A 25810-nucleotide genomic window follows, 5' to 3' on the forward strand; every position below is an offset into this window, starting at 1 on the left:
ATGCCTAGCTTGGAAAACTTTACCTGAGTTAAATTTGCAGTGACCTTTAGTCTCTCTCTCTCTCTGTCTCTCTGTCTCTGTCTCTGTCTCTCTCTCTCTCTGTCTCTCTCTCTCTCTCTCTCTCTGTCTCTCTCTCTCTCTTTCTCCAGTGTTTCTCTGTGTAACCTGGCTATTCTGAAACTTTCTCCATAGACCAGGCCAGCCTTCAACTCAGAGATCAGACTGCTTCTACCGAGTCCTGGGATTAAAGGCCTGACACTGGCTTCCCTGCTTGCCAACAGCACCCAATAAGTAACACAGGAAAAGTCAGTCTCCTTCTCTGTGTGGTCCCTAATTTCTTGCAAGGTCCTCTGTGAACTCAGAAACACCAGTATTGTTTGTTCATTTAAAATGTGAGATAATTTCAGTTCCCTGGGATTAGCAAGAGCGATAATTGCCCCTCCTTATTTAGGAAGGTATATTGGTATGGTTGCTATTTTTTATTTGGAGTTGTGTTCCCTTTTAAATTCTGTTCACAAGAAAGGAAAGAATATAAAGATATGGGCATGACTAATGTAGACTTGAAGTTAAAACACCATCTCTGCATTAGAAGAAAGGTTTCCACAGTAACAGACACAAAAGCAAAGTTCTAGAACACAGAAGAGAGAGAGAAAAGGAAAAACAAAACCCAAAACAAACCCAGAAAGATAGCTCGTATTTCCGTATATTACAAATTGTTTTTTTAAATAAAGAAAAAGTAAATACAAACAAAAAACCAAAATAACAGGAAAAAAAAAGATATAAACTCCCCCACCCTCGACTAAACAAGATATGGAATTATAGTATTACCACGTTTCAAATGGGAGGCTAAAAAACAAACAAAGACATAGGTGGGGTTAAAAATGTTGAGCTTCTGCTTTTTCCATATCTTTCTTTCTCTCTCTTTTTTCTTAAAGATAGTGTCTTAATACTCCCAGTATTTATGCCCAAAGACATTTGAAAATATCTTTTGAAACAGTGAAGGCACCATTGACCCCTCCTCTCTTCATCTCACCTTTCTGGGTATGGAAGAACCAGTCTCTCTAACATCCCCACCCCCACCCCAAGGCTCTTTTTTTTTTTTTTTTTTTTTTGAATAGAGGATCCAAAGGTAGGTTGGAGACCCAGATGGTCTCAGACTGTGCAGGAGGCAAGAGTGAGGAATAAGAGACTGAACTATGATTTGTGATAAAAGTAAACAATGTTCTCAGAAAACTCCTGTGACCATGTGAAAACTGGGTCTTGTTTTGGGCAGGAGATACAAAGTACTGCCTAGACCAAATGCTGACTCAAGCCATTTGATACAAGCCATCTAGGTACTGTTGCCATTTTGTCAGTGCTGCAGGCATCTGGTTACTGTAGCCATTTTGTTTACACATGCACAGTACCCTTGCAAGGGGTTGTGGGCATGGAAGTTGCTCAGATTTCCAAGATCCCACAAAAGGGATCAGAAATGGGATGAGACCTGGTTTGAAAAAAAAAATCATAAAACAAAACAAAACTGTGTTTTGGGCTATCTCAGGTCTTTTGTGCTTTAGAAGTTTGGGGGTGGCCACGCTACTCTGCAGGTTACCTCACCAGTTCCAGTCCCTGCTGGGCTGCGATACCCCTTTGTTCCCTCTCCCATACCCAAGACAGAACCAAGGGACGTGTGTCTTCACAACTGGTGGCCTAGCCACAGCCTTAGGAGACGGGCCAAGAACCTGGCATTCTTTCCTGGTAGGACAGCCTAGAGTCAGGTTCATCCACAGAAATCCTGAGAACGAAAGCTTTGTGCCTGTTTCCCATTCGCCTTCCTCTCTGACACCACAGGAGGAAGAGTATTCCAGAAAAGGGAGGGAGTGAAAGAAAACAACCAAAACCAAAAAATCAAAATGAAACTGACATGTACAGGTTCCTGTTTGCTGCAGAGACCTTAAGTGTGGGGAGGGGCAGTCTGCTGCATTGATCTCGGGTAATGCATGGCTGCTGTGCTATCCTACCCCGTGTTCCTGAACACACCCAGAGGCCCCGTCAGCATTGCAGCACCCTCTCCCTTAGAGGCCTCAGCCTCACGCTCTGATCGACAGACAGATGGGGGTCCATAGACCCTTGTGCGGACCATGTTGGGAGGAAAAGGTCTAGTGTTTTCTTTGGGCTCCTACGATCACATCACCTGCTTGCAGATGTAGAGGGGATTGTGTCCCTCCTGACGATGGGTGGGCACAGTTTATGGTGAGGGTAATAATGGTAGGAGTGTTATAGTTGTCTCAGTCGTGATAATCCTGGGAAGAGAGGCTCGCAAGTTGGAGACACTGGTCCAAGGTGGACAATGCTGGGACCAAGTACAAAAGAAGCTCATAGCAGGGTCCCGAGAAAAGTGGGAAGGGTTAATGGGAGGGGCTAAGGGGAGGGAAGGACTCAGTGAAGGGGTGAGGGCTTGGGTGTCATGTGACGCCCGCTGGAGTTTGAGTCATTTCTCTCTAGTTCCTGGTTGATGTGTTTACAGTCTGCGCCTGCTCGCTGAAGGCAAGAAACCTCGGTTCATTCCCCAGCAGCATATCTGGACTATCTCTACGGTCAGGCCTTATCTGACCTTCACTTTGCCAAGCCAAAAGTAGCCCAGGCCTGCAGGTGCTCACGCACCCCCAATCCCTCACCAGACCACCAGGCCCAGGTGGGAACAACATCCAATCGACATCCAGCCGAGCAAGGCACCCGACACTCCTTGCGGAGCACAGATCAGAGGGGAAGGGAACAGGGAGAACAGGGTCACCTGGAGACCCATCACGGCCCCGCCCCTTCAGCTACCATGCCCCACCCTGCACCGCGCAGTGCAGTCCGCGCACGCAAGCGGAGTGACGAACCCTCCGAAAAGCCAAGCGTACGTACATCGGGCGGGCTGTGCGCCGAGCCGGGGCGACCCCCGTGCGCTCCGCTTCGCTGCCTGCTGCCTCCGTTCTGCTGGGGCGACCCCCATCCGCTACCGCCCGATGGGGACGGCGACCGGCTCCCGCTGGATCGCTGGCTGCCTGTCTTCCGCCCGTCATCTCGATGCTTGGCGCTCAGCCTGGGGGAGCGGAGGGATGGGGCGGGGAGCCGGCGTGGGACGCCCCCTCTGCAACTGACCTGGTTCCCAACTCGCGCTTTCTAGGCGGCGAGAGCACCCTGTGCGAGCCAATCCTGCACTACCTTGATTTCCCATTCAAGTTCTTGCTCTAGATGGTCACCAACTTGCTTCTGGCTAATGAACTTTGGTTCTGGGCACTGCCCTCCGCATCCCAACCCTTAGGGATGGGACGCAACAATCCTCTCCACTCCAAGTTGATACACACACACACACACACACACACACACACGTAATAGATCTTTTTGAAGATGATCTCATATAGCCCAGGTTGGCCTTCAATTCCACATCTAGTGTAGGATGACCTTGAGCTTCTGTTCCTTCTGCCTCCATCTCTGAAGTGCTGGGATTGCAGGCATGCACTAGAACCACAGTTGTTCTGGGGGAGGGGTGTCAAACTCAGAGCTTTGTGCACACTAGGCAAGCACTGTACCAGCCCGCCCTGAAGCATTGCCTCTGAGCCCACTCCGAGGGAAGGCTTCAGCCTACCTGCTGGGAGATCCCGAATCACTGTAGTGTGAGGACAGCGAGGGGCTGTGGGAGCTGACGCTGCTATGGTGGTGCGACCTTCGGCCTGGAGACTCAGTGTGAGGCCTGGAGTGGGCAAGAGGAGACAGCTTGATGGAAGTGTCATTTGCCTTGACCATGGTGTAGCCTGGTCTGACCTCAGGGACTTGGGGTAGGTAACTCAGAAAAGTCACTGTGGGGTCAGTCTCATCCCCAGCAGGTCTCTTATATAAATCATCTGGACCGGGTATAGGGTCTCCAAATCATCTCCGAGAGTTAGGGGAAAGCAGTTTTCCTGGAGACAGCCCCAACTTCCAAAGACCATCTCGTCTCTTACTTGGTCTTGGAATGGAGGTGTGTGTGGCTGAAAGGGTCAAGGGACAGAAAGAATGTATGGGTGTCCAGGCCTTCCTCATTGAATCTTTTTTTGTTTTGTTTTGTTTTTGTTTTTTCGAGACAGCTCTGGCTGTCCTGGAACTTGCTCTGTAGACCAGGCTGGCCTCGAACTCAGAAATCCACCTACTTCTGCCTCCCAAGTGCTGGGATTACAGGCATGCGCCACCACCGCCCGGCTCCTTATTGAATCTTAATCTTTCCATCTGGCACAATTAGAGGGCTGCCCTTTCTAGTTCAAGTTGCCCTTGGAGGTATGATTCAAGGTGAGTTTAAGAGGTTGGTTTGGGGTGCTAAAAGGTTTTCTGGGGGGTGGGGGAGCAGAGGGTGTGTTTACCTCTTTCGCTCTTTGTTTTTTTCTTTTCGTTTGCTCTTGAGGCTTCTCGATCTGCAGGGAGCAGAGACCAAGTCTGAGAAGAGCCAGGCGGGAGAGTGATTGTGTAGAGCGCTGGAGCTTCCCTGGCTGAGAGAGACCTGGCCGTCTCACCCCATGGGGTACAGCCAGCCTTCATGAAGAGCGGGTGTATATGCATTTGGTGCTGGCGGGCACACGTGACCAGGAGCTCTACCACCGAGCCATGCTCGGGTCTGTCGCATTCTGCTTTCTAGTTACCGTTTAGTGATCTCATTACATCTCCCGTTTCCCTCTCTGATGCCGCCAAATCCTTTCACGTCCCAAGCAAATATAACAAACACGCAAATGTACTTCTTACAAGAGAGAAAGGAATAGGAAAGGACCTGGGAGGGGGGAGTCTTCTGCTCGCTTTCGGGCCTCCGTTTCACCTTGAAAGTAGATGTACTAACATCACAGGTTCAGTCCTAGTCAGAGGGGCTGTACACAGCATGCGGCCACTAGGGGGCAGCAGAGGCCCATGCTACCCATCCACTCTGGGAGGGAGGGGAGGAGCAGAAACGGGGTAGGAGAGGTGTTGGGGGCGGGAATTGGGAAAATAAAAAGGGTGGGGTCGGGGAACTGTATCGGCTTTTCTACCAGCAAGTACAAATGGCCTTTTGTAAATCCCACCAACGGAAGGGCCTGGAGACTCTACAGCTGCTCAGGACAGCAGGGAGGGAGTCTGGTTTCCAGAGTAAGGGCCAATACCTTTTGATCCCTGATACTGAGCTTTCTACTGGCTTATGTCTGAGTCCTCTCTTCTCCCTTAGCCAACCCCGATGCCAGCGCCATGGCCCAGCAGTCAGGCCTGTAGAGAGCTAGCAACCTCTATGCCAAAACTCCACCTACAGCCCTAACCTGGGCATCCCACCTTCTATGCACTGAACCAACGCGGTTCACAGAGATGCTCTGGCCTGGCGCGCCCCATTCTATGCACTTCGGGGTCCTGATGTTTTTCAGCTTTCAAAGAGGGTACCTCCTGACACACCCTCTGGACACAGGAGTTGCAACTCCTTCTGGAAATTCTTGGGGCTGAACTGTGAGGCAGGCAAAGGCAGTTCTGGGGCCTGTCTTTCAGTCTCACTTGCATCCGTGAGAGAGCCCCTGGAGGGGGAGCCGGACAGGATTCCGGGACCTCCCCCCTCCCGCTTCTGTGACTTTGGTCCCTACAGGAGACCCGGCCACCTCTGTATGCCCATTGAGGAAAGCACAGCTCACCTGTATCGTCTCTTCCTCCGGGACCCAGAATCAGACCTGTAGGGTGATAAATCCCCCTGAGCCTCTACGGGAATGGTTGCTGAGGGGCCCCGCTCAAGGAATGGCCGGCGCCGCGCGGGTGCTGAGCCCAGGGAATGAGGCAGGCTGCGGGGGTGGGGGTGGGGGCGGGGGTAGGGGGTGTGGAGAGGGCAAAGTACCGATCTCGGCGGTGTTTCTTCACACTCTTCTTCTTCTTGCGCAGGGGGGAAGCGCTCCCACAGCTGTGGAAACGGGTGGGCACCAGTGAGCTTGGGGGGGGGGAGGGGAGAGCATGTGTGTGGCTGGTGGGGCTCCAGGTCTGGAAGCTGGGAAGGGGCCCCAAGTTATGAAGCCCAGAGACCCTTAGCTTATGGGTCAGACTGGCAAAGACCCCTAAAGCTGACGCTAACTGCTTGCTTCTTCAGTCACCTCTTTTGCTTTCATTTGTGTGCACAGATGCATGTATGTATTCATGTATGTAGAGCCCAGAGGTCGGCCTCGGACCCCTCCCCCCATATATGTATCGTGTGTGTTTGTGTGCACATGGCAGGGGGAACACATGGGGTGCAGAGAAAACAAAAGGGCCTTTGCAAAGTTCCCTCCTGCCACCATGGAGGTCCCGGGGTCTCAGTCAGGACTGGGGACTGCTGAGCCTTCTCACCAGCCCCGTGCTTTCTGAGTCATGGTCTTGCCCTGGCTTCTGGGACTTGGCTTGGCTAGGCTAACTGGCCTAGCCCTGGGAATCCATCTGTGTCTGCCTCCTCAGTGCTGGGATTAGAAACCTGTGTGTGTGTGTGTGTGTGTGTGGTGTGTCTGTGTGTGTCTGGTGTGTGTGTGTGTGTGTGTAATATGTGTGTGTCTGGTGTGTATGTGTGTGATGTGTGTATATAATGTGTGTGTGGTGTGTGTGCGTGTGAGCATGTGATGTGTGTCTGTGTCTGTCTTATCTTGTGTGTATATCTTTTTTTTAAAATTTTTTTTATTCGATATAATTTATTTACATTTCAAATGATTTCCCCTTTTCTAGCCCCCCACTCCCCGAAAGTCCTGTAAGCCCCCTTCTTGTGTGTATATCTTGTGTGTGTGTGTGTGTCTGGTGTTTGTGTGTGATATTTGTGTAATGTGTGTGTGGTGTGTATGTGTGTGATGTGTATGTATAATGTGTGTGTGGTGTGTGTATGTGAGATGTGTGTGTGTGTCTGGTGTGTGTGTGTGTCTGGTGTGTGTTGTGTGTCTGGAATGTGTATGTGTCTGGTGTATGTGTGTCTTGTGTATGTGTGTCTGGTATGTGTGTGTGTCTGGTGTGTGTGTTTTGTGTGTGTGTCTGTCTTTTTTATTTTTTTATTTTTATTTTTTTGATTTTTTGATTTGGTTTTTTTTTGAGACAGGGTTTCTCTGTATAGCCCTGGCTGTCCTGGAACTCACTCTGTAGACCAGGCTGGCCTCGAACTCAGAAATCCACCTGCCTCTGCCTCCCAGAGTGCTGGGATTACAGGCGTGCGCCACCACCTCCTGGCATGTGTGTTTGTCTTGTGTGTGTGTCTGGTGTGTGTGTGTCTTGTGGGTGTTTGTGTCTGGTGTGTGTATGTGTGTCTTGTGTGTGTGTGTCTTGTGTGTGTGTGAGAGATTCTAGGCGTCCCACTCAGATGTCTATGGTTTCAAGGAAAACATTCTCCTGTCTGAGCTATCTCCTCTGAACCTTTATGTTGTTTGCTTAGTTATTTTTGTTTGTTTTGGAGACAGGTCTTGGTGTGTAGCCCAGGCTATCCTTGCGCTCATGATCTTCCTACCTTGGCCTCCTGAGTGGTGGGATCACAAGAGTGTGCTTTATATCATGAGAGGAAGGGGAAACATTTTTCTTACAATGCTGAAATTAAAACCCTGGGGCCTTGCACTAATCAAACTCACTGGCTCTGAGCTGTCGCCAGCCCTGGGATCTCTGTGGTCTGGGTATGAAAACACTGGCACCAGAGAGTCCAGTGTCCACCCCCTGGAGGGTCAGACCTCCTGTGCCTGGAAGGTGGCCTGGCCTTGGGTTGTGTCCCCCGCCTCGGGCTCCCGCCCTCCCCCCCATCCTGCCCCCCTCCTCCCTCCCCCCCCCCCCCCCCCCCCGTTCCTGTCCCCTTCATCACTGACCTGCATTCTGACTCTAGCCTCCTCTTTTTGCTGAGGGTGATGTTAGAAAGAAAGGACAGACAGATGTCTCGGATTAGCTAGTGGCCCTAGCTTGTACCTCAGGACGGGAGGGGGGAGGGGGAGGGTTGGGAGGTGGGATGGGGGTGGGGGAGGTGGGATGGGGGAACAGGGACATAGAGATGGGGGAGTTGTAGTTAAGGTCCAGTAATGACCTCCTTCCCAGGGACATACATACTTGGGATGGTGTTACCTGAGTCCTGGGAGGACGGTACTACCCAGTGGGGGCGGGACTTAAAGCGGGGCGGAGCTTAGGGAATGGGCGGGACTAAGGGGAGGGGTTAAGTTGCTGTGTACGAAGGAATTCAAGAAAGGGAGAGGGGCAGGTTTAAGTTTGCAGATTCCAAGTGTAGCACCTGTGTCCCGCGTGAGTCCAAGATGGGAACCCCAAGGCCCTCCCCACCTCGCCCTAGGGCCATGCGCCACTCTCACCGGCTCCTCCGATGACTGCCTTTCTTTTTCTTCTTCTTCTTGGGAGGGGGCGATGCGGAGCTGCTGGACCAGTGCTTGGTCCTGAGTGAGAAGGGGCGGCAGCGGGAGGTGAGGGAGGCGGCCCCATATTGCCCTCCCCTCCGCCGCGGCGGCCGCTCACCTGTACCCCCGGTGCCCGCGGTAGCAGGCGACCGGGCAGTCGCAATCCACCGGGCCGTCGTCCTCATCGAAAGGTGGGTACTCCAGGCCTGGCTCCAAGCCCTCCATCCGTCGCGGGGTCTCTGCCATGCTAAGGAGAGACAGAGAGGCTGCCGGTCCGCCTCTGAGAGTGGCCTTCCCGCTGCTGCAGCCTGCCTGATGCCCTCTCGGTTAGTTGTGGCTGGGAAGAGGGGGCTGTGCTTGTAGACCTCGGGGCTTGCCATCCCCAGCCCTGGAGGGTGTGATGAAGATCTGAGTAACCCAAATTCTGGGGCACTGGTTTGCAAAAGGGAGAGAAATGCCAAGCCAGGTAGAGTAGGCCGGTTATTTCAACTACTAGGAATGCTGAGACAGGAGGTTTTCAAGTTCAAGGCTTGCCTGCTCAACCTAAATAAGATGGATGGATGGAAGGACGGACGGACAGACGGATGGATATGGATGGATGGGTGGGTGGATGAATGAAGGTCTCGGGATGCAGCTTCGAGGGAGAGCACTTGTAGAATTACCCGGGGAAGAGCTTGGGGTCCAGAGCTCAGTTGTATAGCACCCGCCTATAGGGAAACCCTGGGTTCCATTCCCAGTAACACACACACACACACACACACACACACACACGGGAATGCAGACTTGACAAAGGGCCCCACCTCGCCCATCTGTAACACCTAAGCTGGCTGTGGTAGGGCACACCTCAGGAGCTCAAGGTCATCTTTTGATGCTTAGGGATGTTGTGGCCAGCTGGGATACATGAGAGTCTGTCTCAAACATCAATAGAACAATTACACACATCCCACTGATCGAGCGACTCCTCACCCCTCCACAAGTCTTCTCCCAGTGACAGTCAGCCTGTCCTATCCTGGTGTCCCTACTGGCTTCCCTTTCCCTCCCCCATGGCTGACATCTGCCTTTCCAGATCCCTGCGCCCCCCCCCCTCTCTTTGTGCCTCCCCTCCCCCCTCTTTTCCTTCAGCCTTGGCCTCAGCCTCTGAAATATTCATAGCCTCTCCTCAGCCCCCTCCCCTCCGAAGCCTCCAGAGGCCTCTGCACTTCCAAGCTCCAGCTGCCTGCTGCTTCATCAATCACGGTTAGCGCCAGAGGGTGTGTGTGTGTGTGTGTGTGTGTGTGTGTGTGTGAGAGAGAGAGAGAGAGAGAGAGAGAGAGAGCTCTCTGCTGTCTCCAGCTCTATATATCCACTCCCCATCCGTCTCTGACAGCCTCCCCACCCGCGGGTATCCTCTGCTGCAGATGCCTGGTTTGTGGATGCCTGGTTCCCAGCGATGCAACGGTGCTGTCTGGGCACTCCCCTCCCCTCAGGGACTCACAGGGGTCTTTATCATGATGGCTCTGTCCCTACCCTGGGACCTGGGACCTGATTAGGTCCCTGGCTGAGCCTCTTCTTCAACATAATTCTTAAAAAGGTAATTGGATTGTTAAGACATTCTTTTAAAAAATATTTATTTCCTGACATATGTGTGGGAATGGGGCTCACGTATGCCACTGTGAATGTGGAGGTCAGGACATGGCCTGCGACCATCATTTCTCTCCTTCCGCCATGCGGACTCTGGGGATCAAACTCTGCTTAGTGGCAAGCTCCTTACTCTCTGTCTTTTGGTAGCCTACATTTCTTTCCTTTTTAATGGAACAAGCCTATAAATGATCTTTCACAGCCATGGGCTCCAGGGTGACAGACCCTCCTCCTCATCTCTGCCTCCCTCATCTTCCATTCTGGGGGGACAGTTTCCTGGCCTCGGAAGAACACCCTCCAGCCCCCACATTCACACACACACTCACGTGCACACACACACACACTAACACACACACTCACTCACACTCATGCACACACATGCACGCACACACTCACATACGCATACACTCACACACATTCACACGTGCACACTCATACGCACACGTGCATGCACTCACAACACTCTCACACACGCACACTCACACACACATGCACACACACTCACATGCTTGGGGGCTGCCTGCACACAGTCCATCCTTTCCTGTACCAAGGAGAGAGGCCAGCACTGCACCGGCACCAGCTTTGGATTCCCAGATGGATTTGAATCCAGAAATGACTGTGCTGGCTGACCCTCAGGGACCTGATCTCCACAAGAAAAGAGAACCCCCTGGCATTGAGCAGAGGATTAAGTCAGATTTGTCCTCTGAAGCACCTCACACCAAGCTTGGTCTGTCACTGGAGCATTACCCAGTACTGATTACTTGGCAGGGGTGTGGCTGGGTATCTGCTGGCTTACACATCACAGACGCCTCTTCTTGGAATCGATGTGGGACCAGCACATAAAAAAATGGAGGGAAGGGAGACTGGCTGTGGTGACATGGCTAAGGGAAGACTTTACAGCAGGCATGGTGACACACACAATCCTGGCACTCAGGAAAAGGAAGCAGGAGGATCATAGATTTGAACTTACTACATAGTAAGTTCAGGGTGAACTTTTCATAGAAACCCCGTCTCAATAACTAAATAAATAAACAAATAAGGAAAAGCTGACAAAATGGCTCAGTGGGTAAAGGCGTTTGCCTCTGAGTATAACAACCTGAGTTCACTCCCCAGAACCCACATGGCGGTAGGTGAGAACTGACTCCTGCAAATTGTCTTCTGACCTGCACACATACACTGTGAGGTATGCTTTCTCTAACCTCTTCTCTTTCTCTTTGTCTCTCTCAAAATAAATAAAAAGTAAGAAATAAAGGAGCTGGGGCTCAGCAGATGGCCTGGTAGAGAGCTCAGTGCACAACACAACCATAGGAGTGGAGCTCAGACCTCCAGCATCCACACAGACAGGCGCGGCGGCGGCGGAGGCATCCACCTGTAACCCCCGTGGTAGGATGTGGAGGTAGGAGGAGCCCTGGACATCCATTGGTCCAAAGTGGTGAGTACCAGGTCCAGAGAAACTCTGTCTCAAAAAATCAGGTAGAGCCCAGTTGTGGTGGTGTATGCCTTTAATCCTAGCATTTGGAAGGCAGAGGCAGGTGGATTGTTATGAGTTCAAGGCCAGCCTGGTCTACAGAGTGAGTTCCAGGACAACCAAGACTACACAGAGAAACCCTGATTCGAAAAACCAAAGAAGAGGGGGAGAAAGAGAGAGAGAAAGACAGACAGAGAGAGAGAGAGAGAGACAGAGACAGAGACAGAGACAGAGAGAGAGAGAGAGAGAGAGAGAGAGAGAATGTACTATTGTCTTCTGACTTCCATGTGCACACACACATATATATATACACATGAGTAAGTGTACATACTTGCACACACGAATGCACATGTATATACCAAGACATGCACAAGATAAAAATCAAAACCCTAGGGCTGGAAAGATGGCTCAATGATTAACAGCATTTTCTGCTCTTCCAGAGGACCAGAATTCAATCCAGTTCCCAGCACCAATGTCAAGGAACCCTTAACTACCTCTAACACCAACTCTAGGACAACATGTTGTCTTCTTCTGACCTTGGCAGGTGCTTGCACACACCCACATATCCACATGCACATCCACATGCATATCCACATACATATCCACAGAAACAAACTACAGTCAGATGTGAGGTTGTTCATTTCAAGTAATTATTAACTAAATTCTGTGTTTAAAAGACAAAAGCCGGGCTGGAGAGAAGGCTCATCAGTTTAGAACACTGACTGCTCTTCCAGAGGTCCTGAGTTCAATTCCCGGCAACCCATGGTGGCTTACAACCATCTGTAATGGGATCTGATGCCCTCTTCTGGTGTGTCTGAAGACAGCGACAGTTTACATTAATCTTAAACAGGAAAGTCAAAAGCCCAAGGACCAGGTAGGTCTGCGGGTCAGTCAGGGTCAGGGGTCAGCACACGTGAGGCCCGGGCCTTGATCTGCAGCGCCGCACAGGCAGGTTTTAAGCCAATGGGTTTCCATCAAGATACCTACTCTCTTATATTTTTTATATATTATATTTATTTCTTTATTTTTTCAAAAGAAAGAAGAAGCTGTGTATGGTGGGGCATGGCCCAGTGATACAAACCCCCCTTTAGTGCGAGACTTTGAAATTAATTCCTGGCACATTAAAAACCGATAGTTATGATCCAGCTTGCAAAAACCCTGACAGCCTTGGGGTCAGCACGTGGATGTCTGGGAAGTTTTTTTGGGGAGTGGGCGGGATGTGATTAGTCTATTAGATCATTGCCTGCACAGAACCAGTCATCCCCCCTCCTTTAGTTCACATCTCTCTGCTCTTCCTCATGCTGAAGCTGCTGGCTCCATCGCATCTGTCCTTGTCTCCCTCCACACTGACGTGTCCAGCCCCCTGGAGTTCTGGGTCCATCACATCCCACACAGTCCCTCAGCCACACAATGCCTGACGTGTAAAACACAGTCTTTAGTGGAACTGTAAAGTGTAGGGACATCACATGTGAGTTGTGGGTGAGCTGGTGGGAGGAGGGAACCTCGGTTGATTCAGACTTGAGCACGATGAAGCTTGGATACAAAATCCAATCGCTTCCTTTGGGCATTGTCTAATAGACCTTTCCAGACTGTGTAACTGCCCGGTTAGGTTGACCACTGATATCCTTCATGCACGCCTTGCTCCATGCTTCTTCCATGTCCCCTGCACATTCCTTCTCGGATGGCTGCATCTCCAGGGTACCTCTCTCTATAACTCTCAGCTTTATTTGAAGATACTTTATATGTATGATTGTTTAAGTGTATGTGCACCATGTGCATGCAGTGCCTGAAGAGGCCAGAAGAGGGCGCTGGATCCCCTAGAACTGGAGTTACAGATTGTGAGCCAGCATGCCGGTACTGGAGTGGATACTGGTTCTCTGCAAGAGTAACTAGTGCTCAAAACCATCTCTCTAGCCCCCCACACCCTCCCTTAGGTTTTGGAGATGGGAGTCTTCACTGAACCTGGAGCTAGCTCACTGTTGGAACTAGACTAGCTAGGCAGCAAAGCCCCAGCATCCACAGGGTTCTGCCTGTCTAGTGCTCAGCTGCAGATGCACGCTAGCACACACAGCTTTCATGTGAGTACGGAGAATCCAAATGTGGCTCCTCCTCTTCCAAGCAAGCATTTTCCCACTGAGCCATGGCCCCGCCCTATTTATCACCAGCACATTTTTTTTTTGTTTTTGTTTTGTTTTTGTTTTTTGTTTTTGTTTTTGAGACAGGGTTTCTCTGTATAGCCCTGGCTGTCCTGGAACTCACTCTGTAGACCAGGCTGGCCTCAAACTCAGAAATCCACCTGCCTCTGCTGGGATTAAAGGCGTGCGCCACCCCCGCCCGGCTCAGCACATTTGTTTTAACTTTTACTTTTTGTGTGGCTATGGCCTCACAGGCTGAACGCCAGACTTACTTAGCATCATTTGTTCTTAAATCCAAGTTTGCTACCTAGTCAATGCTTCATTACATCAATGGAATATGTCCATGGGGATGGAAGGATGGAGTGTCGTCCTAGCATAGAGGTGACCAGCTCAGGCATAGACAGTTGGCTATGAAGTGAAAAGGTGTCTCGGAGGCCAGATGCAGTGGCGCTCACCAGCATTTGGGAGGTGGAGGCAGGAGGATCAGAGGTGAAGGGTAGCAGGTTGGAGGCCAGTCTAGGCTACATGAAACTAGAAACGGAGGGGGCATGGGGAGATGGCTCAGTTGGCAAAGTGTTTCCTGTGTAAGCAAGGGGACCTGAGTTCCCTCCCAGCACCAAAGTAACAAGCTGGGTGTAGCGATGTGCCCAGGGATGTGCCCATGTGATCCCTGTACTGAGGAAAGAGAGACAGGACGGTTTCTGGATTGTGCTGGCCAGTCAGTTCAGCTTAATGGTGAGTTCCTAGCCAGTGAGGGCCTGTCTCAGAAAATAAGGCAGACAGAAATTGAGGAAGATATTCAGTGTTGGTCTCTGGCCCCCATATATCTGTACACACACAGACACACAGACACAGACACAGACACACACACACACACACACACACACACACACACACACGAAAGACTGCCTCTCACTGGATGTTCTTTATACCATTTTTTTAAATCAAAAAGAGACTTTGTAGAGGTCTGAGGGTGACTTGCTGGATAACCTCTCTGTCCACTCTGCGAATCCCAGGGATCAAACTCAGTCCACCACTGGCTAAGTCACCTCACTGGCTAGTGTGTCAACACGTTGTTACTTAGCTGGTTTTGTTTCTCTTTAGCCAGGAGCTTATTGGTCCAATCAGCAGACGAGAGCCACGGATGAGAACCGTGATACTGGTGAGATTCTGGGCAAAGGGTCTTCTCTTTCTGCCATCACGCCCCCTGGCCTCACGCAGGCCTTGAACGGTGGCAGGAACAGGAAAGAACTGGATCTGCATTCTTTTATCCCATGCCTCCCAGTGCAGGGCAAACATTGATCCTATGTCTATTATGATAATTGCTAGTGAGGGTGCCAGACAGTATTTCGAGCGCGTTCCGTGTATTTATCTCATTTAACCATTGAATATTCAGAACAAGCCTTTGACATGGGAACCGTCATTAGCATTCCTGTCTTACAGATGAAATGATGAGGTTCAGAGAGGCCACACCACGTCTAAAATTAGGCGTGTTGAGAAAACGACTAGACTTTGTTCACACTGTGTTAGGAAGTAGCTCGTAAATCTTGCCTCTGTAAGCCTGCTTTCCCAAACACTTTGGTATGTCATATAAGCATGAAACTTTTGAAACAGAGTGGCTGGCTGGTGACATGGCTCAGAAAGGCACTTGGTTGGCAAGCTTGGGGACCTGGGTTCGGTTAACATGGTGTCCATGTGGTGAAAAGAGAGAGCTCATTCCTGCAAGCTGTCCTCCACATGCATGGCATGGAACATGCACGTTTACACACATACACATGTACACGCACATGCACACACACATGCACACACACACACACACACTAGAGTGTGTGCATGTGCGTGTAAAAAAAACAAAAAGCAAAGTATGAATAGGTAGGCCATGAGGCCGTGGTGGAATTTTGGGAGGTGGGGCCAGTAGAAGGAAGTGGTGCATTATGGGGAATGTCTTCGATGGACACGTCTTGTGTTTTTCTCCCTTTCTGTCTCTCCAGCAGTTTCTGGCCACAGTGATGTGTGCCATCAATTCCAACACGCTTCCTCTGCCACGGTGAATTAAACCTCTGATACCATTAACCAGACAGCCCATTTTGTCTGTGTCATTCGTGTACTTTGACTACAGGTCTGGAAAGGTCACAGACATACCGTGGTCCCACCCCAAGGATCCATCATCCACAGGGAACCATCTCCAAACAGCATCCTGCTTCCTGCAGAAGCCTTCTCCTGGCTTCTGGCTTTTGTAGAGTCATTTCTCAACATGACAGCAGTATAATATTCTGATGGCAGTCCGGGGAGAGGATTGTCCGGAGAAATGACCACTCTTTTTTTTTTTTTTGTTTGTTTTTTGGATTTGGTTTTTTTCAAGACAGGGTTTCTCTGTATATCCCTGGTTGTCCTGGAACTCACTCTGTAGACCAGGCTGGCTTTGAACTCAGAAATCCGCCTGCCTCTGCCTCCCACAGTGCTGGGATTACAGGCATGCACTGCCACCACCCAGCTTTAAATGACCACTCTTGTCAGTCAGTTAGCACACGGGCAAAGAAGGATCGTTCCCTAGGGGTGATCCGATCTCTGTTAGGAAGCCAGTGTGAACTTACAATGACCCCCGAAGACTCGCAGGGTAGGGACCCTTCAGTATGGATCTGCTTTCATGGTTTGGAAAAAATTTTCCAATTAGATTTATTTTATTTTATTTTATGTGTTAATGTCCTGTCTGCCTGCTTACAAGAGCACTGTGTACACACTTGTGCCTACAGAGGTTAGAAGAGGACATCAGATCTCCTGGAACTAAAACTGAGGATGTCTGTGAACCACCATGTGGGTGCCAGGAATTGAACTTGGGTCTTCTGGAAGATGACAAGTGTTCTTAATCACTGAGCCAACTCTCCTGCCACCTACTCGTGTTAACGGTAGGGGCTTCCAAATTTGGGGGTGAGGGTGTATTTATATGGTAGAGAATTTGCCTAAGCCCAGAACACTGGTCTATAATTTGCGGGATGTTAAAATCGGAGTCTGGATGAAACCCAAGACTTGGCAGGCAGAAGGGAACCAGACCAGTGGTCGAAGTACACTGCACAGACAACTGGGCTGTTTTGTTAACGGTATCGGAAGTTTAATTCATTGTGGCAGAGAAACCATGTTAGACCTCAATGGAAATTGAGCAGTTGTCGATTGAAGTCAATTATTGAAGACAATTGAGCACATGTAGGTGATTGTCATGGTCACCTGGCAGCGATGTGTGCTGGCTGTGTGCTGGGTATTAATCCTCACACATTTATTTATGTTTTTCTCATGCTAGGGACAGAAACCAGAGCCTCCTGCATGCTATGCAAGGGATTTACAGCTGAGCCACGTCCCCAGAGTCTTACTGGGGCGGGGGAGGTGGACCTCGGCAAGCACTCTACAGCTAATTCATACCCCAGCGCTTCATGGCGGGTCCTAGGCAAGTGCGCCTGCATTGGGCTAGCCTCCTCCTATATTGGGCTAACCTCCAGGCCTAACAAGTCTAGGAGGAGGGTATCCTACCTTCATTTTAAATATAAAGTTACGAAGAACTAGGGAAATCAAGGGTCTGCCCAATCACATGGCTTGGGCTGTGGTGCAGCAGGGACCCAGAGGCCAGGACACGTGGATGGAGCATCTGGCTCTTTCTCCTATACATCAAAGATGTATAGCACCTGGCTCAGATGCTAGGTGCAGAGAATGTGTGGCCAGGCCTGCCTCACCCCTCTGTGTGCATCCCGGCCCAAGAACAAGCTTGGTTTCAGCACCATGGATAGCTGCGCGCCTTTGGGTGTGGTTGTTGCAATTCCTTTATTAATGCCTTTATGGCTGATGTGTGTGTGTGTGTGTGTGTGTGTGTGTGTGTGTGTGCAGTGACTATGCATGTGGGATGTGTGTACGTGTGTAGGGGTGTGTTGGTGTTTGAGTGCATGGGTACAGAGGTAGGAGGAAGACAACCTCTTGCTCTATCACTGTGTTATCTTCTTGAGTCAGCCTCTCACTGAACCTGGAGCTAAGCTGGCAGCCAGCAGGCCCCAGAGAACCTCTCTGCCTCCCACAGTGCTGGGATTCCACGCATGTGCCAGCACACCCAATCTTTAGTGCCATTATACTCTCCTAGTTAGAAGGCTTTGGTTCAGCCCCCCTCCCTGCGTGAATGAAGAAACGGGAGCTTTGTGCAAACTTGGGAGGGCTACACCGTATTAGGGATCACGAGTATAAGCAGTCATGACCCTGTTTTCAGGCTGGGAATGAATGTCAGGTGGATCAAATACATGTTTACCGCGCATGTATGAGGCCCTGTGTTCTATTCTCAGCATGGCATGAGCTGAGCATGGTAGTGCACGCCTGCAATCCCAACACTCTGAAGGCGGAGGCAGGAGAATCACACGTTCAAAGTCAGGCTGGGAAGATGATTTAGTGGTTAAGAACCCTTGCTGTTAATCCCAGCACTTGGGAGGCAGAGGCAGGCGGATTTCTGAGTTCGAATTCTACAGCCTGGTCTACAGAGTGAGTTCCAGGACAGCCAGGGCTACACAGAGAGACCCTGCCTCAAAAAAAAAAAAAAAAAAAAAAAAAAGCCCAAACCAACCAACCAACCAACCAACCAACCAAAAAAGCCCTTGCTGTTCTTGCAGAGGACTGAGTTTGGATTTGGTTTTTTCAAGACAGGGTTTCTCTGTATAGTCCTGGCTGTCCTGGAGCTCACTCTGTAGACCAGGCTGGCCTCGAATGCAGAACTCCACCTGCCTCTTCCTCCCAGAGTGCTGGGATTACAGGCGTGCGCCACCACTGCCCGGCTTTCTCTCTCTCTTTTGAGACAGGGTCTTACTACGTAGCTCTGGTTATCCTGGAACTCCCTACATAGACCATACTGGTCTTATCTGCATCTGCCTCCTGAGTGTTGGGATTAAAGGTATGTGTTACTGTGGGAAACTGCTAAAAAAAAAGGAATAAAAGAAGTTCAAGGTTATCCTCAACTACATAGCAAATCAGGCCATCTTGGGATACATCTCTCTCTCTCTCTCTCTCTCTCTCTCTCTCTCTCTCTCACACACACACACACAATCATTGTTATCTTTCTTTCCCTTCTTTCTTTCTTTCCCTTCTTCCTTTCCCTTCTTTCTTTCCTTCCTTCCTTCCTTCCTTCCTTCCTTCCTTCCTTCCTTCCTTCCTTCCTTTCTTTCTTTCTTTCTTTCTTTCTTTCTTTCTTTCTTTCTTTCTTTCTTTCTTTCTTTCTTTCTTTCTTTCTTTCTTTCTTTCTTTCTTTCTTCGAGTCAGGGTTTTTCTGTGTAACTTCTTGGCTGTCCTAGAATTTGCTCCACAGACCAGGCTAGTCTCCAACTCACTCAAACATAAAGATCTGCCTGCCTCTGCCTCCCAAGTGTTGGGATTAAAGGCGTGTGCCACAATCACCCTGCATCAGAAAACATTTAAAAATATTTGTCATTTTTATTTATGTGTGTGTGTGTGTGTGTGCGCGCGCACGCGCGCGCGTGTGAATGCATACCACATGTGTACAGGTGCCTGAGACCAGAAGAAGACTTTGGATCTCCTAGAGTTGGAGTCCCAGACAGTTGTGGGCAGCGCAACTGACCTCATTCTGTAGAGCAGTCTTGTCTCTTACTGAGAAGCCATCTCTCTAAACTCTGATGTCTTTTTTTTTTTTTTTTAACCCAATGTGTTTCATTAAGGTTGCACACAGGACCAAGAGAAAAGAGAATAACTTAAGAGTGGCTATGTCACTAAAGAAAATGTTTTTCCCCCATGGGCCAGCAAGACGAATCAGTGGGTAAATGCGCTTGCTACCAAACCTGAAGATCTGAGTTCACACCCACATGGCAGAAGGAGAAAATTAATTGCCAGAAGTTGTCCTCTGACCTCCACATGCACACCCTGGCATGCATGTGCACTAACTCACGGTCACACACATGCACACACAGTAAGTAAATAAATGTTAAAAATAATGTTTCTTCCCCAGCAACTGCTCATAGAGCCTTGGAAACTATTTTCTTTTTTTGAGACAGGGTCTTTTTCTATATCCCAGGCTGGTCTTGAACTCCCTGTGTAGTATGATAATTGTCCCATTTGAGAACCTAAAATCATTAGTTAGGTTTTTGTGAACCCAAAGTGGACAGAAGTCTGGAGATTCAGGAAGGCATCTGCTGCTGAGCTGGGCCCACTGCCGAGAGAAAAACCAAGAGCCTTTCTCCAGTCTCGTGCGTAGCCTCAGTGCTGGGCAGGGAAAGGACCGTTAGCAAGGTGGACACCCTCTGAATGTGTGCCGGAGGATTTGCTGAGTACACTGTCAGGCTCAGCACTGGGCTACCCTTTGCGATCTCTCCAATTCAGCCTGTTCCGTTTTCTACACAGTTTTTCCTCCCACGCTGAGGCTTGCATTTAGGACTCCAAGGCTGAGCCCCAGCGCCGTGCTAGAGGGTTCAAGGCAAACACTCTACCACCAAACAACACCAGCAGTCCCTCCCTGGGGTACTCTAGGCAGGGGCTCTACCACTGAGCCACGCCCCCAGCCCCTCCCTGGGGGATTCTAGGCAGGGGCTCTACCACTGAGCCACGCCCCCAGCCCATTTACATTTGGCTTTGTACAATGTAGGACACATCACATGCTTATTGTGGAGTTCATTTTACAGGTAGGAATAACTGACCCATTGGCTAACTTGTAGTTTGCCTGTGGTCACACTGTCAGTTGGTTGTCATATTGAAGGACTGAACATTTCTGAAGTCCCCTGGCTTGTAGCCCATAGACAGGACCCAGGTGGGTAGCAAATAGCCCTCAGGGATCCTCCGTTGTCTATACCTTGCACTCTGGGCCAGGCCAGAGCTTCCAGTGAGCAGAGTCCACAAAATCTTCTCACCCCATCCCCTAACGGGCGCGTCTGAACAAGCCCTCTCCCCTCCCCCGTCCCCATCCAGTTGCAGTGGAGATGCGCCCTCCCTTACCGTCCCTCAGGCAAATACTCACATGTGGGCCCCAGGCCGGTCCTCCCTGGTCAGTACGCCTTCCTTCTCCATCAGCATCTGCCGGAAGGTCCCGACCTTCTGCCGGATCTCCTCCTCTGAGTACCTGTGGGGAAGAGGGAACGAGGATTTCACTGTCAACTCTAGGTCACTCCTTCAGTGCTTTCCCACCTGCTCTCCAGCCCCGGATCACTGCGCATGCTCCAGTGGCGTGTGTTTACTTTTTATAAGTTTGTTATTCTATCTCATTGTTCCCTCTCCCTCCCCATCTCCTCCCCTCCCCACGCCTCCCCACCTACCTTCTGCTTTCATTCAGTCCCCTCCTCTCCCTTCCTCCCCCCTCCTTCTTCTCTCTATTTTATATTTCTCCCCCTCCCTTCCTCCTTTTCTTTCCCTTATTTTATTTATAAGGACACTGTCGCTGTCTTCAGACACCCCAGAAGAGGGCCTCAGATCCCATTACAGATGGTTGTTTTTTGGATTTGATTTTTTCGAGACAGGGTTTCTCTGTATAGCCCTGGCTGTCCTGGAACTCACTCTGTAGATCAGGCTGGCCTCGAACTCAGAAATCCGCCTGCCTCTGCCTCCCAGAGTGCTGGGATTACAGGCGTGCGCCACCACTGCCCGGCTTACAGATGGTTGTGAACCACCATGTGGGTGTTGGGATTTGAACTTGGGACCTCTGGAAGAGCAGCCAGTCTTCTTAACCACTGAGCCATCTCCCTAGCCCCCTCCTTCTTTTCTTAATATTGTTTTTATTATTAAGCTCATCGTACAAACTGTACAGAAGTTTTAATTCTTACTCGATGTATGTGTGTTTTGTCTGTCTGTCTGTCTGTCTGTCTGTGGACCACATGTGAGCCTGCTGCCCAAGGAAGCCAGAGCAAGGCAAGAGGAGTTACAGATAAACATCTGTAACTGTGAACCACGGTGAGTGCTGAGAATCGAACCCGGGTCCTCTGGAAGAACAGCTGGTGCTCTTCACCGCTGAGTCATCTCACCAACTCCTTTTTTTAAACAGAGTCTTGCTATGTAGCCCAGGCTAGCCCGTAACTCACTTGTCATCCAAGCTGGTCTCTACCTTTTAATACTCCTGCCTCAGTGTCTCAGCGCTGGACTCACAGGCTGCCCCTCAGGACTGCGCACACATACTTCCGTGCCTGATGTAGCAGTAACGGTTGTCTGTGGCTGTTAGTGAGTGAGCCTTGAGTCACGACCTCTAGGGTTTTCACTCTTTAGAATGGGAGACAAGGTGACAGAATAGAATGGGGGAGGGCAGGGGAGGGTCTTCTCTTGCTTTGCCTTCTGCTCAGGAGCCACACTACCTATTTTACCTGCTCCTATAGCAGGCACAGCCTTCAACCACTCTGCTTGTCCATGGAAATGGTATATCTTTCCCTCTCTTGTCTCTTATTTATCGACAAATATTTTATAGAAGATTAATTTTGCTTTTAAACATTTTTTGTTTGTTTGTTTTTCAAGACAGGGTTTTTCTTCATAGCCCTGGAGGTCTTAGAATAATATGCTCTGTAGACCAGGCTAGAAGAAGTCATTAGACCCCTTGGAGATGGAGTTTTTGTAAGTCCTCTGAAGTGGCTGGGTTTTGTTTTGTTTTGATTTTTTGTTTTTTGTTTTTTGTTTTCTTTGTTGTTGTTTGAGACATGGTCTGACTAGGTAGCTCTGGTGTCCTGGAACTCTCTCTGTAGACCAGGCTGGCCTTGGACTCACAGCGATCCACCTGCCTCTGCCTCCTGAGTGCTGGGATCAAAGGAGTACACTCTCATTCCCTGGGTCTTTGTTTTTGAGACAGGTCCTTCCATAGTCCGGGTTGACCTCAATCTGGCTGTGTAATCAAGAATAACCTCAAATTCCCCATTCCCTCTGTGGAGCTGGGATTGTGGACACTGTACCACATCACATGGTCTTCGGTAGTGCTGGGAATGGAATCCAGGGCTTTAGCCACGCTAGGCAGTCCTAAACCCCATCCCAGCCCAAAGTCTGGGTCTTGTTGACATTTGAAGAGTCTCATATGACAGGGGCCAAGGACTCTCTCCGGAGCCTGTAGATCCCAGGCAGGTTTCCACATTCAGGCCTGTGTCCATCGGGAGTAGCAACGCCTCACTAAACTAACTTGGCACTAAACAATTTTAAACGGTTTTTAAAAAAATTTATTCATTTATGTTTGGTCAGGCATGGTTGCACTCAGAAGGAAGAGCCGGGAATCTCATAGTTTGAGGCCAGTCTGGTCTACATAGCAAAGTTCCAGGTTAGTAAATTATTATATATTTAATGTGCATGCATGCGTGCATATCAGGCCCACACATGTATGTTTGTGCATGCACATGTCTACGTATGTGTGTGTGCATGTGTGACAGAGGATAGGAGTGACTTCTGAGTCCAGGACCATTCATTCTCAGTGATCAGATTAAGGGGAAAACCACAGTTTAAAGGTCATGGCGACTTTGCAGGAAGCCTGGTTACTAAGAAAAACCTCTGTGTTTTCTTGCCTGACTAACTCGGCATCTCTATCCATTTTAAAAGATTGTGGAAACTGAGGCCTTGGGTTGTCATCCTGTTTGTAGGTCTTTATGCTTTCGACACTGGGCGTATCCAGGGCATGGGGAATGCATCCTACTGGCTTCAGAGAGTTGGAGCCTAGTCTAGAGTGTCAGAGACAGATGCTGCATTGTCTGAACTAAAGAATAAACGAAAGGTCGGGTTTGTGGCCCCATTTAGCTGGTCCAGACCCTGCCTCCGTGCTGCACTAGGCTGCTGATTCCCAGACTCAGCACCAGGCTCCAGCCCAGGCCCCCTCTCTCCCTGGACACTTCTGCCCTATTCCAACCCTGCCCTCACTCTGTCTGAAGTTTTTTGTTTTTTGTTTTTTGTTTTGACCCCACCAAGGCCAGCACTGCAGACTAGAATCAACGTTCCATCAGCCTCATCAGACGTGGCACCTGCCACCAGCCCGATCAGGCCCTGGCTACATCCCAATTTTGCTTCTAGATCACCATGCCAGGCTAGGCTCCCTGTTTAGTCCTGGTCTCGTCCACACCCCACCCTGTTGCACCAATATCCTGGGTACAGCTCCATTACATCCAGGTCAGGTCTCCTGCATTAGGATAGCCACGCCCCGCAGCCCCCCAGCCCCCGAACTCCTGAGTGCAGCCCAAGCTCACGCCCATCTCAGTCCTGGCTCCACCCCATGCCGTCCTCACCCCACGTTGCTCTGCCACACACAGTCCCTGGGCATAACTCTGCCACTGCCAAGTTCTCAGACAAATAGCCTCGTACCCCTCCCGGAAGTAGAGCTTGACCATTCCCTCTAGGCGCCCCTCTGGAGGGTTTAGCTACACCCCTACTCCGCCATTCCTCACCATCCCTCCATACTTAAATCCACACTCTTCCTCTGGCTTTATCCTACCTTACTCCTGCCAGACACTATGCCTAGCCCCGCCCCTCCCTCTCCACCCAGCCTCTGTGCATGCTGGACCGCTGCTCAGACTGGCTGTGCCCATTACAACCACAAAGCAACCATACCCCCTGTCGGGCCCCGCCCTTGCCCACTTCTCTGAGCACAAAGCACATCCCAACCACGCCCCTACTCTATCTCCTCCTCACCAGGTACTCAGTCTCGGCTGCTCTGATTCCGCCTACTATATTTTCAGCCACGCCCCTTGTCTGCCTCTACCCTGCCTCTCTGCACCAGGCCCCCCCCCCAGCGTAGCGTAACCTCCGCCCTACCACTCCTTGCCCTAGCCACGCCCCACCATGCTCACCACGCCCTAGCCCCGCCTCTGACAGCTTCAGCGCCAAGTCCTGAACAGTTCGGTCTCGCCCCACCCACGTCTCTTCTGGCCCCACCCCTCCCGCCACGCCCTACTCACCCCTGCTCCTCCATCATCTCCTGCAACTCCATGCACTTGAGCTCCACGCGCCGCTTGCGTTCGTGGTCCAGGATCTCTCGGTGCGCGCGCTTCACCAAGCCGGGCTCCGAGGCGCGCAGCTCCTCCTCCGCGCGCGGCCAGGACCCGGACGAGGCGCCGGGCTGCGGGAAGCCATTGGCAGCATCCGGCGGAGCTGGCATGCCGGTAGCCCCGTTGTTCACGGTGGAGGACATGACACAGGTCCTTGGCGGCCGGCCCTGCGGGACAGATAAATCACAAGGTGGGGTGGTCACTCACCTCTCGGCCATTGGCTAAGCTCTTTCTCTGTGACTTAATCCTGGAGGTTTAGGGCCCACTCGCGGCTCTAATCCGCTTGTTCTCACGCTGTAGAGGGAGGGGCGGGTACCATCACTTCAGGACGTGAATGTAATTCACACTAGTCTTTCCCCATCTGTACAGTGGGTGGGTGCAGGCCAGGTCTTTGTATCTTGTTTTTCCTTCGCTTTGTTTTTTTTTCTTAGATAAGGTTTCCTATAGCCCAGCCTGATCTCCAACGGGCTTTTGTAGTCAAGTGTGATCCTCCTGCCTCAGTTTCCTAAGTGTTGAGACTTACAGGCATGCACCACTACACCCGGTTTATGCCGTGCTGGCGATGGAGCCCCGGGCTTTGTGCATGCTAGGCAAGCGCTCTACCCGCTATGCTCCAGCCCCTCCACTCCCAAATGACTTTAGAAAAAAATCTTATATGAGGCTAGTGACATGGCCCGGAGGGTAAAGGCACTTGCCCCCGAGCCTGATGGCTGGAGTTCAAAGCTCAGAACACACACACACACACACACACACACACACACACACACACACACACACGTGATGGAAGGAGAGAACCGACTTTTGCAAATTGTTCCCTGACCTCCACATACCGGAACTGTGGCACATGCTCACACAACCCAATAAATAAGTGAGCACAAACTTTTTTGTTTTTGTCTTTTTTTGATTGCTTGTATTGTTTTGTTTTTCTTGAGACAGGGTTTATCTGCACAGCCCTGGCTGTCCTGCAGCTCTTGCTGTGGACCAGGCTGGCTTCCAACTCAGAGATCTGCCTGCCTCTCCATCCTGAGTGCTGGAATTAAAGGCACACACCACCATGCCTACAGGGCCTATGAATATAAAATTTCAAAAATCCTATTTTCTGGTGCTGGGATGGAACCCAGGACTTCATAAATGACAAGCAGTCTACTACTGAGTTACAGCTTTTGCCTTTTTTTTTTTTTTTTAAGATACTGCTGGGTAAACTGGGCGGTAGTGGTGCACACCTGTAATCCCAGCACTCTGGGAGGCAGAGGCAGGCAGATTTCTGAGTTCGAGGCCAGCCTGGTCTACAGAGTGAGTTCCAGGACAGCCAGA

The 25810-nt window shown here is 50.5% G+C and overlaps 1 protein-coding gene across 2 annotated transcripts in view; it reads right to left on the reverse strand.

Annotated features, from left to right (window-relative positions):
- Srrm3 (serine/arginine repetitive matrix 3) overlaps positions 1 to 24639 on the reverse strand; it is a 38964-nt gene extending 14325 nt beyond the window's left edge. For both annotated transcript variants that reach the window (XM_052167972.1, XM_052167971.1), the window contains exons 1-10: positions 24407 to 24639; positions 20524 to 20625; positions 8440 to 8568; positions 8280 to 8360; positions 7791 to 7820; positions 5834 to 5896; positions 5637 to 5672; positions 4362 to 4412; positions 3614 to 3718; positions 2890 to 3067 (exon numbers count right to left, since the gene is read on the reverse strand). In XM_052167972.1, coding sequence (XP_052023932.1) covers positions 2890 to 3067; positions 3614 to 3718; positions 4362 to 4412; positions 5637 to 5672; positions 5834 to 5896; positions 7791 to 7820; positions 8280 to 8360; positions 8440 to 8568; positions 20524 to 20625; positions 24407 to 24639 — 1008 coding nt within the window. The remainder of the gene's footprint in view (positions 1 to 2889; positions 3068 to 3613; positions 3719 to 4361; positions 4413 to 5636; positions 5673 to 5833; positions 5897 to 7790; positions 7821 to 8279; positions 8361 to 8439; positions 8569 to 20523; positions 20626 to 24406) is intronic.
- Positions 24640 to 25810: the final 1171 nt, after the last annotated feature.

Source organism: Apodemus sylvaticus, chromosome 22 (genome assembly GCF_947179515.1).
Source record: "Apodemus sylvaticus chromosome 22, mApoSyl1.1, whole genome shotgun sequence".
Taxonomy (NCBI): domain Eukaryota; kingdom Metazoa; phylum Chordata; class Mammalia; order Rodentia; family Muridae; genus Apodemus; species Apodemus sylvaticus.